This window comes from Balaenoptera musculus, chromosome 1, assembly GCF_009873245.2.
Source record: "Balaenoptera musculus isolate JJ_BM4_2016_0621 chromosome 1, mBalMus1.pri.v3, whole genome shotgun sequence".
Classification (NCBI taxonomy): domain Eukaryota; kingdom Metazoa; phylum Chordata; class Mammalia; order Artiodactyla; family Balaenopteridae; genus Balaenoptera; species Balaenoptera musculus.
Window position 1 is genome coordinate 137927688 of NC_045785.1, and position 12482 is coordinate 137940169.

Below are 12482 nucleotides of genomic sequence, written 5' to 3' on the forward strand. Positions count from 1 at the left end.
TGTAGCAACTTCATTTCTCATTACTGAAGGTTTGGTTTATCATTGGTTCTCAGGCAGACTTTTTGGATTATTTCAGATGTAGATGAAGGTGGTCAAATACCCTGTCTTCCGGTATGAGTGAGCCTGGGAATTACACAGGAAGACATTGTGTATATATAATTATATGATAATTGATACAAAGAGAGGATCATAGGAGCAGTTTATTAATCAGTAAGGAAAATATTTTTGAAAAATCAAGAGTTTATAGTCATAAGAGAGAAATAAGCTTTGTAGAAGGAGCCGTTAGAAGTTTTAGAGTCAAATTTAAACGTTTGTGCTTGAATTTTAGTCACATCCTATGGGAAGTATTGTTCAGTAGAAAAATTCAGTATGTCAACGTGCAGTGGTTTTACGTTTTTGAAAATTAAATTTCTTCTATATGCCAGATACGACTAATCAGCTAGAATCAGTAAGGATATTAGGTGTCATGTGAACATTAAGAACAAATGTAGGAGACTTAACTCATGAGCTGTACTAATTGAGACAGTCCAAAATATGTCTCCCTGTTTTTTGCAGGCAAATTGCAACCTGATCTGTGGTGATGAATATGGTCCAGAAACAAAGATGAGCATGGCTCAACTGAATGAGAAAGAAACTCCTTTTGAACTCATCGAGGCTCTACTTAAGTACATCGAGACCCTTAATGTTCCTGGAGCTGTGTTGGTTTTTCTGCCTGGCTGGAATTTGATTTATACTATGCAGAAGCATTTGGAAATGAATCCACATTTTGGTATGAGTCTTTTTTGAATTCTCAACTATTTGAGAGTGAAAAATGAATGATTTTGCTTGCACCCTAGCCAATATATGAAAATAAAATTTAGTGTTGTATCAATTTTTGATTAAAAATATGCATAATGTAGAAAAGTTTTAAACTCGACTCCTATTTTTAGACCTTAACTTTTCCATATTTTTATAGGAAGCCATAGGTATCAGATTCTACCTCTGCATTCTCAGATTCCTCGAGAGGAACAGCGCAAAGTATTTGATCCAGTACCAGGTGGAGTAACCAAGGTAAGTAGTAAACATTACAGTTACGGGGTTGGAATTAACGTAGATATTAGACAACTATTACAGACCTTCAAAGAGCTATCCAAAAAAATTGTAATCCATCTGAATTGAAGAAGAAAAAAGGGGTCCTTTCTTCATGAGCTTAGTAGGTTTTTCAATTATCCAGTCAGTGAATGAGTGATTTATTTGAAGATTTCTGTAATTCTGTTGTCATTTGTTACATAAGCAGATCATTCCTTTTAAGTACGTAATAGGAGAATATTTTCTGAAGTGTAATTTTTCTTAATACCATTTCTTCACAGGTTATTTTGTCCACAAATATTGCTGAGACAAGCATTACCATAAATGATGTTGTTTATGTCATTGACTCCTGCAAGTAAGTTCCCAAGGAACCCATTGCCTTGAATACAGTAAATCTTTAGAATACTCCATGTAGTGTCTAGAATCAATTAACAGAATCAAAAACACCTTATTTTTAAAACTCTTGTGTTCTCTTACCGTCAGAATTACTGTGCTGCATCTGTATGTACTGAGTTATAGTGTAATTATTGATTCTTGGTGTTGATCATCATATCAGTTATGGTAGAAAGTGACGAAGCTTAATACTACTGACTGCTTCCCACTTATTCTTGTCTGCTGGTGTTCTGCTCATTTCCCATTGGGTGTTTCCATTGACCACTGCCATACAATGGCATGCTCTTTGGTGTATAAAGATGTCCAATATTTAGCTCATGACAAGTGTCCTATTTGTAGGACACTACTTAAGAATTAAGACTTCATATTTGGTATGAGATACCCTGGGAAATACACAGGGAGGCATTGTGTATAGGTAAAGTAATTACACGCTAATTGATACACAGAGAGGACAGAAACGTCGAAACTTTGTTCTGTCTAGCCAGTTTGGGCCCCATGTCTTCTCTGTGTAGTCCCTAAGCCTTTCCTGGCAATTGAAGAAGATTTGCCAATGCCCACTTTAGGGAATGGTGAATAGCATGCCCCTCTTTTGTGCCAGTCCCAGTCATTTAGTGCCAGCTGCCTGTGTGTAACATTGACAAATTCTGAGGTTGCTTAGGGGTTCAAGAGGACCATGCCAACACCACTTGGTGAGGTCTTCAGAAGTGCCACATGTTCCAGTTTAGCACATAGCCTTTAGATCATAGATTGCCTAAAAGTTAAACTAAACTTCGGAATAGAGTTGGCTTTGAATAATTATCACTCACTTACCTGCACGTGCCAGATCCTGTTTAAGTGCTATACGTTCATTAATTCACATAATGTTTATAAATAAAAACACTACAAGGTAGGTGATAGTATTATACTCATTTTCAGATGAGGAAAATGAGGCACAGAAAGATTAGTAACTTGGCCAAGATCATCCATCTGGCAAGTGGCACATGTATATTATATTGCCTCCTAGCAGGTTGGCAGCCTAAAGAGTGCACAGTCAAATTCTTATCGGTGCTGTTTACAAACAGACATCGCAAGTAGGCATGACTGGAAAGCGTCTGCCACTTAGTGGAAATGTAACAGTTATGTATTGATAGTACACGTGAGTTTTAGAATTAACCACTCTTTCCTATTCAGGCAAAAAGTGAAGCTGTTCACTGCTCACAACAATATGACCAATTACGCTACAGTCTGGGCATCCAAAACAAACCTCGAGCAGCGGAAAGGACGAGCTGGCCGCGTACGGCCTGGATTCTGCTTTCACCTCTGTAGCCGAGCTCGTTTTGAGAGGTAAGACCAATTCTTGAGTAAAGAATGAAGTTGGGTTTTTTTTAGCCTTTTACACACACACACACACACACACCCCTCCCCACACCTCTCTGCCCTGACATAAACTTAATGAACTCAGAACATAAGTGCTTCCAGTTAATTGGAGGAAACTTAGCTTAGATAGTGAGATTGTGGTAAGGATGAAATCAGAAATTATCAATGATGGCATGTTTGATACCGATTAACTATTTACTAATAATCTTTTAAAAGCATAACATATGTTTTCCATACCACACATCTTTATCACTTTGGGATTACTGATATTTATGGAATGGTTAACTTTTCTGAAAAATAACGTTAAAATAACAATACTTTTATATTTATAGACACCCTCCCCACCCCCCACCCCCATTAGCACATCACCTCTGTCATATGATCCTCCTTATGTGCCTGAGAAACAGAGGGCATTATTTAGGTAAGGAAGCCAAAGCTTAAGAAGCTTAGCTGACTTCTCCAGGACTGAAATCCAAGTCTGTTAATACCTTGTCCGTTTCCGTTTATACCACAGATCCTTTTGGAGAATGTTTGTGGATGAGACCAATTGGTTTAAAAAATACTTCTCTGGGGTGCTAGCTCACCATCTTCTCAGATTGCCATCTTTCCAAATAAAGTCGTTATTCCTTGCCTCCCACTCACCCCCCAATTTAAAAAATAAAAAATACTTCTCTCTCTGAATTACAGACTTAAGTTATATGTATTTAGTTGTATGTTTCTGGAAATCAGTGTGGTGTACATTAGCTTTAACCAGTTGATAATAAAGGTAGAGTTAGGAGGTGTGTTTGTGTGTGTGTACCACAATGAAGGATTGTGGGACAGACTAATTTAGGTGACCAGATGTATATAGCACACTGAAGAAAGGTCAAAGCTTTGATTTGCTTTTATACTGATAACATATGGCTCCCTAGTAATTACAAATGTTGGTTTATTTGAGCATCAGAAGTTAATGCAGGAGACTGGCTGCAACATTTGGAAGACACTTAGTTCTTTTTAAAGGTTGGCTTGTCCCCTGACCTGAATAAACAAGTACCATACTCTAACATTTTAGAGTAAAACCAGCTCCTAATTAATTAACAGCATGAATAGATCTGTAAGGCATTTTTGTTCTTTTCTCTGTAGGATGAGGAATAGATATGCTATATGCATCTATGTAAACCTGATTAAAGCTGATCTAGGTCTTACCAGCAGTGTTGGAATTCACCTCTAAATGGTTCCTATGAATCTTCATTATAAGTAGTTTATATAGGATAAGCCTGAATTGGAAATGTAGAGACCTGGATTTTAATGCTATTTGTGCCTAATGTATCACATAATCTTAAATATTTACACTCTTTAGGCCTTTGTTTCCCCATTCTACAAAATGAGATTAAGTTACTTAACCTTTCTGTGTCTCTTTCCTCAGTTGAAAAAAGAAGGTAATGCAATACTAATCCCATAGGATTTGTTTGCGAATTAAATGAGTCAGTAATGGAAAATACTGAGAACAATACTTGGCACGTAGTAAACTCTCAGTAAATGTTAGCTATTATTATTATTGTTAATATTGATTTATATTAATAGTTTTTATTACTAAAATTTTAAAGGGTTAGATAATCTGTAAGATCCTTTCCAGTGGCACTAAATTTATACAGACCAGGAAGTGGGGGAAGAGGTGGCAGGGAAATATTAGTATTAGCCTGCATCTCCCACAGAAGGTCTTGCTACCATTTTTAACCCATGTTTGTCAGCAGCCAGACCTGAAGAAGCCATGGGTGGGGGTAATAACATTAGAGATTTGGGATAATTTTTCATCCTCCTCCACTCAGCTGAAAATGGCTTCAAGCTATAAGGGTAAAGTCGTAAGCCACTACTCAACCACTTAAGAAGGTCTTGTCCAGAGAGTCTTTGTAGTAAATATAAAACGTTCTTTTGTAATTGTAAAAGGATGAGGGAAGGGCAGCTCTATATATTCCTGATTGTCTCTCTGCGACGTTTTTTGTTAAATAAACGTGTGTGTACACAAGAGAAGATGGTTATTTTATGCTTATTTTCTCTTAGACTCGAAACCCACATGACCCCAGAGATGTTCCGAACACCATTGCATGAAATTGCTTTGAGCATAAAACTTCTGCGTCTGGGAGGAATTGGCCAATTCCTGGCCAAGGCAATTGAACCTCCGCCTTTGGATGCTGTGATTGAAGCAGAGCACACACTTAGAGGTACCTACAAATACAGACCTGCCTAACACATGCTAGTTATACCATCTGTCTTGTCCTGGCAAGTAACACTTAACAAATGAGTCAAGAAGAGGATCTAGTCCACAGGGCTGTGACAACAAAACTTCCAGTGTTGCTTAATGTACTTAGTGTGGTCAGTGTATAAAATGAGCAACGTAAGGTAAGAAAGGGATGATGTGAGTCTTATTGGGGAAAAAATGGAGAAAAGGCACACGTTCTCTCTTAACCAGTGGTTAACGATCGGAACGTGAATTATTCATGATACCCACAGTGTTTCATGTACATTTCATAGAACATCTATTTGCATTTTCTTATCACATTTACAGAGGCAGTGTAGTATAGTGGAAAAAAATAAGGGCGTTGGAGTCCAGGGGGATCTGAATTTGAATTTTGAATCTCGCGCTCACCTGCTGTGTGAACTTCAGACTTTTATTCTCCAGATTTCATTTCTTTCTAGAAATTATCAACGGATGCTGTCAGACTTGTTAGAGCATGTAGCTGTTTATGCTGCTATTACAGTTATTACTGTATTTATAGACTTCTCATGGACTGTACTCAGCTTTACAGCCTACAGGGCCTAATTCTAGTACCTTCTTCATGTTAGGTGCTCTAGAATTTGGTTTTGTTCTGTTTTTGAGTGAAGAGAATTGTTGGCTATGGGCATGGTGCTGGCAGTTGGCTTGACAGATGAGGAAAACTTAAGTGCAGTATCTGAACCTTAATCTATAAACAAATGTTTCATCTTTGCCTAGGTTAAAGGGGTGTTCATTACTGTTTCTGCTAACAAAGAAATATCTCCCCACAGAGCTTGATGCATTAGATACCAATGATGAGTTGACTCCTCTGGGACGAATCCTGGCTAAACTCCCCATTGAGCCTCGTCTTGGCAAAATGATGATAATGGGGTGTATTTTCTAGTAAGTGCTTTGTTTTATTGCTGATAGTTAAATGGTAAAACAGTTTTAGAATTTTATCCCCCTCCCAATAAAAACAGGATGGGCTCGAATAGAAGAAAAAACTAAATATTCTTCAGTAGAGAAGTGGCATACTTTAGATACTGAGAAAAGTGTGAAATGAGAAGAACAAACAGTTCCAGTGGATGGACACCTGGGCCCAACTTTCTGGGGGAAAGAGCACAGACTTCTCAAAAGAGAAGTGCAGTTAAGTAGGTTAAGTAGTTTTCCTTGAAAGAGAAAGATTAGGAAAACAGGTATATGTTATTAGAAGGTTTTGAAGATTAAGAGATTTTGTAAGATGAGGGAGAATGGGAAAGGAAAAATATAATACTTGGTCAGTTTATGGTAAATATGCTTCCATTAATATCAGAACTCATTTTTTTTTCCCCTTTTTGCCTCTGGAGAGCAGCTGTAAAATTTTTTTTGTTCAGCCAGTTTCAGTGCTATTAAAACAATATCATAGCCGATAAAGACTGACCCACAGTTGACAGTACTGCCCAAGTTGCTGGAACAAGAATGTGATCTAGACTGAATTTTCCTTTCTGTTTCAGTGTGGGAGATGCTGTTTGTACCATCTCTGCTGCCACCTGCTTTCCGGAGCCTTTCATCAGTGAAGGAAAGCGACTGGGTTATATCCATCGAAATTTTGCTGGAAACAGATTTTCTGATCATGTGGCCCTTTTATCAGTATTCCAAGCTTGGGATGATGCTAGGTATGGGCTTGCAAGAAGAGAGTTATAAGATTTTGGTGAACTGTCTCTAGTTTGTAATCTGTATCTAGTTCTTTAGGCTTTGGGAATGACTCTTAACAACCTATTTTTTTAGAATGGGTGGAGAAGAAGCAGAGATACGTTTTTGTGAGCACAAAAGACTCAATATGGCTACACTTAGAATGACCTGGGAAGCCAAAGTTCAGCTCAAAGAGATTCTGATTAATTCTGGATTTCCAGAAGGTAAGATTCTCACATTCTTAAGACATATCTGAAGTAACCTTAATGTAATACATGCACATTGACAGTGCAGTATATTTTAGCTTCAAACATTAGACCCTTTGCTTTTTCTATGTTCCTGGCTATTTCTTAGTTCTTTGAACTCTGGTGATAATCAGTTTTTCACATTAATTTAGTCTTTTACAGGATGCAAAAGGTTATACTGTTCAAATTGTAATTTAGTAGAGATGATTAATAGACCTTTTGAGAATTGTGCTACTTTGGGAGGACTTTTTCTGTTTTTACTAATTTTTATTGGAGTATAGTTGATTTACAATGTTGTGTTAGTTTCTGCTGTACAGCAGAGTGAATCAGTTATACACATACCCACTCTTTTAGATGGGAGGATTTTTTAAATCCATCCACTTGTGAAGAACACAGGTCTAGCTTTTAGCATCTTTTGAACGAACAGTTTGTTGAAATACCTCAAGTAGTGGTTTGTGAAGTGATTTATTAATTTGCCCATCTGTTCAGTTTTAGATATAAAGTAAACTCTACCGTGTTAAATTTTAATTGGCTTTAGATAAGGTTTTAGTGGACAATTACAGAGGACTTTGATATGTGGTATAGGAATAGTAATCCAGCTGTTCATTTCTTGTGTGAATTTGAACTATTGTACTTTTCTCCAATTAGATTAAGAGACAGAGTTATTTCCTGAAGCATTGAAAATTGGAACACATAACCAGAAAGAGCTGTTTAGTTGAGAGACAGAAGGTAGTTGGGCAGTATCTAGATAACTAAAGTAATTCTCTTCTGTTGTAAACTGACTAAATTTTTATTTATTTATTTATTTTAATTTATTTATTTTGGCTGTTTTGGGTCTTCGTTGCTGCATGCAGGCTTTCTCTAGCTGTGGCGAGCGGGGGCTACTCTTCTTTGCGGTGCGTGGGCTTCTCATTGCGGTGGCTTCTCTTGTTGCAGAGCACAGGCTCTAGGCGCACGGGCTTCAGTAGTTGTGGCTCGCGGGCTCTAGAGCGCAGGCTCAGTAGTTGTGGCACACAGGTTTAGTTGCTCCATGGCATGTGCAATCTTCCCGGATCAGGGCTCGAACCCGTGTCCCCTGCATTGGCAGGCGGATTCTTAACTGCTGCACCACCAGGGATTTCCCAATTCGTAGCTTTTTAATCAAAATCAAAGGAAAAACATTTTTGTGTGATAGACTCTACACAACAGTCCTGAGATGCATATATTACTACCCCATTTTATAGATGAGGAAACTGACACAGAAGCTTAAGTTACGTGTCCAGACTCAATTAGGAAGTTTATAAGACTAGGATTCAGGTTTTTTAGAACAAAATATATCTGCTCTCTTACCATCATACTTTCCATGTGCCTAAAGCATAGTTTGGGTGAAGACATCCGCCACCTTCTTGTGGGTTCCTCTTAAGTTGTCATTCCATCTTCTGTAGAAGGAACAGCTTTTTAAAAACAGCATATGGGGCTTCCCTGGTGGCGCAGTGGTTGAGAATCTGCCTGCCAATGCAGGGGACGCGGGTTCGAGCCCTGGTCTGGGAAGATCCCACATGCCGCGGAGCGGCTGGGCCCGTGAGCCACAACTGCTGAGCCTGCGCGTCTGGAGCCTGTGCTCTGCATCAAGAGAGGCCCGCGCACTGCGATGAAGAGTGGCCCCCGCTCGCCGCAACTAGAGAAAGCCCTCGCACAGAAACGAAGACCCAACACAGCCATGAACAGATAAATAAATAAAATAAAATTTAAAAAAAATTTAAAAACAGCATATGGAACACTGTGGTCATATCAGTCTAGCTCTTATACTGAGAGTAGATGGTTATTGGGCGATTTTTTAAAATACTTACTCCAAGCTTATATTTTGTTGAGTCTGTATGAGAATATAGACATTTTAGTTTTCTTATTGTGGCTACTCAGCAGAATTTCTCCTTGCACTTAATCTGAGTGCAAGAGTTCTGAGAAGAGAGGACGTTAGACAGGTTATTTGAAAAAGGAGGGTGGAGGAGGAGTTAATTCTTCTAATTGTCATCTAATTCTGGTAAATACTTTACATGCAATGTGAGGATTAACCAGATACCTGATTTTTTTTTTTTTTTAATCTCCTTCCTCTTAACAGAGTGTTTATTGACACAAGTGTTTACTAACACTGGACCAGACAATAATCTGGATGTTGTTATCTCTCTCCTGGCCTTTGGCGTGTACCCCAATGTGTGCTATCATAAGGAAAAGAGAAAGATTCTCACCACTGAAGGGCGTAATGCGCTTATCCACAAGTCATCTGTTAATTGTCCTTTTAGCAGCCAAGACATGAAGTACCCATCTCCCTTCTTTGTTTTTGGTGAAAAGGTAAGAAAAGATTAGTTTCGAAAAGTTTACATTTAAAATCCAAATTATCTTTACTTATTAATGTGCAGTGGGAACATGAGTTTTAATTTTCAAAGCATAGTTCATTATCATTATATGGTAGTTGATTGACAGTTGGAATGTCAACTATTTCTTCTTGCCTCTTTCTCTGTCTTCAGATTCGAACCCGGGCCATCTCTGCTAAAGGCATGACCTTAGTCACCCCCTTGCAGCTGCTTCTCTTTGCCTCCAAGAAAGTCCAATCTGATGGACAGATTGTGCTTGTAGATGACTGGTATGGATTTTCATATGTGAACTCAACTGAATTCTTAAATTGAAATGTAATGGGATTCAGCTGCTAATCTAACTTAATTTGTGAAACATGGCAAAATTTGATGGCACAAATGAGATGCTTTATAACACTGTCTTTTCTTGGCGAGTAGTATATCTTAGGAGTATGGTTCATAGTTGGTAGTAAAGTCTTAAATTGATTATACCAGCAGAAGCAGATGCATTAGGCATTGGAGCTGCATCCACTACCATGAATACTACACTAAGGAATTAGAGTCTAATTGGAGCTTGGGCACCTCTTTTTTCTGTATACTTTATAGTGCTTAGAGACTAGTGGTGAGTGGATAGTAAGCACTTGGCAGAAATTGATAGAATTTAACGAATGGTTAGTAGGCTCAGTCATATTCTTGAAAACTTGCAAAACTAACAATCTTAGTGTCTTATTTCATTCTTTTGTTGGAGGCTGAGTGATCTGTACTGTTAAGAGTATTTTGCTCGATAGACTTTATGGTTCACAACTCCTGCCAATAGCTAGCAGTGAATTTCAAGAAGTTACCTTAGATGATTATTCTTCCTACCTGTGTTTGCCTAATTCTGGGGCCATTACATTAGTTGAAAGTATTGGTACTTGGAAAGAAGTTAAATTTGTCCCGTCACTTGCCATGTGTGAAATTGAAAGATAATAGTCTTTTTCTGTGTGTACCACCTCTCATTTTTAGTCATTTTTCTCTATTTTAGGATCAGACTGCAAATATCTCATGAAGCTGCTGCCTGTATCACTGCTCTCCGGGCAGCCATGGAGGCTCTGGTTGTTGAAGTAACCCAGCAGCCTGATATCATCAGCCAGTTGGACCCCGTTAATGAACATATGCTAAACACAATCCGCCAAATCTCTAGGCCCTCAGCTGCTGGCATCAACCTTATGATTGGCAGTACACGGTGAGTACCACAGTAACTTCTCTTTGAACTAAGCAGAGTACAGTAATCTTATACTGGCCTAAAATTTCCACAGTTAGTTAATAGAGGCCTTGTTATTTAAGTTACAGTTCTAGACAAATGCTGAATATGAAGTCTAGTTCTGGTTAGCACACTCAGAAAAAAGGGTGTTACTTTTGTGTTAATGATCTGTTACACCAGTGCGTGCTAGAGATAGAAAGAGATCTTAAAAGTACATATAGAGTCCAGGATAGGTCACATGACAGGAAAGTGAGAGACCCCAGACAGTCCTCTTCCCACAGTACTGCCTTGCCGTCTCCAAAGAAAAAATGATGAGGTGCTAAGTTCGTTCTTAGGTGAAAAGCATCTGGGTTTATCTTAGGGAAGTACAGGAACATGGGTATCTAAAAGTAAAGAAGTATGTAGTTCCTCTTAATTCTTAAAATGTTTTATCTGCTTCAGTTTTTTTCACCTTCAAAAAGTTTCTTTGCCCACAGCTTTTTCTTTGGAAATACTTGATGCCTGCAGAAAATGCAGAACAGTGAACTCCCATATAGTCTCTTAGGTTTCACTGACTGTCAGCATTTTGTGATACTTGCTTTCATATAAATACTACACACTTCTTTCGCTTAATCGTTTGTGGTGATTAAGTTGCATTTTACATCAGTATGCTTCATGTATCTTTTGAGAACATAGCATAAACAATACTAGTTCACACCCCAAAAATGTGTTACAATAACACTAATATACAATTATTAAAATTTTTTTTAGTCACTCAAAAATATTCTTTAATCTCCCCATCAAGATTCGCTTACTGCATTTGGTTATAAACTGTTATCTTAATGTATAGAAATGCTGTGTGCTTTATGGATTCTGGCTTCCCATTTTGCCTATAACTGAGTTAACTACTTTAAACTAATGAAACATAGTACTTAGGGTGTGCCACACTGTGTTAAGTGCTTTTCTGATATTAACTCATTTTAATATTTAATCTATCTATGATGTATTCAGTATTTGTGCATTTGGCTTCATTCCCTTTATGCATTAAATTTTCGAATGTGACTAAATGTTTATATTTTGTGACTAGTTGAGAAGTACTAAGGATGCTTTGCTAAAGTGGTGGTTTTGTGCTTTTGCTAGGTATGGAGATGGTCCACGTCCTCCCAAGATGGCTCGATATGACAATGGAAGTGGATATAGAAGGGGAGGTTCAAGTTATGGTGGTGGAGGCTATGGGGGTAGTGGAAGCTACGGTGGCAGTGGCTATGGTGGTGGCTCCAGCTCCTACTGGGGAGGCTATAGAGGGGGTTCCCGAGGTGGCTATGGAGGTGACTACAGAGGGTCTAGTGGAGGAGGCTACAGAGGATCTGGGGGATTCCAGCGAGGAGGTGGCAGAGGGGGCTATGGGAGTGGCTACTTTGGACAAGGAAGAGGAGGTGGTGGCTATTAAAGCTTGCTTATGTCAGTGCCTGTGCATAGACAGGTGAAAAAAAGAAATGCATGCTACCCCTTTTCCCTAGTTGTTTATGTGCTGCCAGTAAGTAAACCCATTCCACCCATTCTGTGGTTTGTTGTAGTTTAAGGAAACTAAACATATTAGGTATATTAGTGATTTTGTTTATATTATGTAAAATATCATGCTCTATTATAAAAGTACTACAGTTTGTATTTTTTCTTTAAGGAGTAAAGATTTGCCTTTAAAATTAACTTGATATTTTCTTGATTTTAGTTTAATACAATAGAAATAAAGTATTACATTGAATACTGGCTATGTAGTTAATTGTTGATCTTACACATTAGAAAAATCTTACAATGGCACTTAATTACATCTGTTAGTTTTAAACATTAGAGGAAAAACTGTACTTTGTTTCACAAGTATACCAATTGATGTTATTACTTACAGTAGTTAGAATAAATAGCCTTGAACTGCAGTTGTTATTCTTGCAGTAAATACTGGCCAGTAC

At 38.1% G+C, this 12482-nt stretch overlaps 1 protein-coding gene across 2 annotated transcripts in view; it reads left to right on the plus strand.

Moving 5' to 3' along the window:
* DHX9 (DExH-box helicase 9) overlaps positions 1-12280 on the plus strand; it is a 56419-nt gene extending 44139 nt beyond the window's left edge. For both annotated transcript variants that reach the window (XM_036850586.1, XM_036850595.1), the window contains 12 exons: positions 556-769; positions 956-1050; positions 1350-1423; positions 2632-2784; positions 4858-5018; positions 5842-5953; positions 6544-6705; positions 6818-6945; positions 9065-9294; positions 9471-9586; positions 10321-10521; positions 11659-12280. In XM_036850586.1, coding sequence (XP_036706481.1) covers positions 556-769; positions 956-1050; positions 1350-1423; positions 2632-2784; positions 4858-5018; positions 5842-5953; positions 6544-6705; positions 6818-6945; positions 9065-9294; positions 9471-9586; positions 10321-10521; positions 11659-11968 — 1956 coding nt within the window. In that variant the 3' untranslated portion in view covers positions 11969-12280. The remainder of the gene's footprint in view (positions 1-555; positions 770-955; positions 1051-1349; positions 1424-2631; positions 2785-4857; positions 5019-5841; positions 5954-6543; positions 6706-6817; positions 6946-9064; positions 9295-9470; positions 9587-10320; positions 10522-11658) is intronic.
* Positions 12281-12482: the final 202 nt, after the last annotated feature.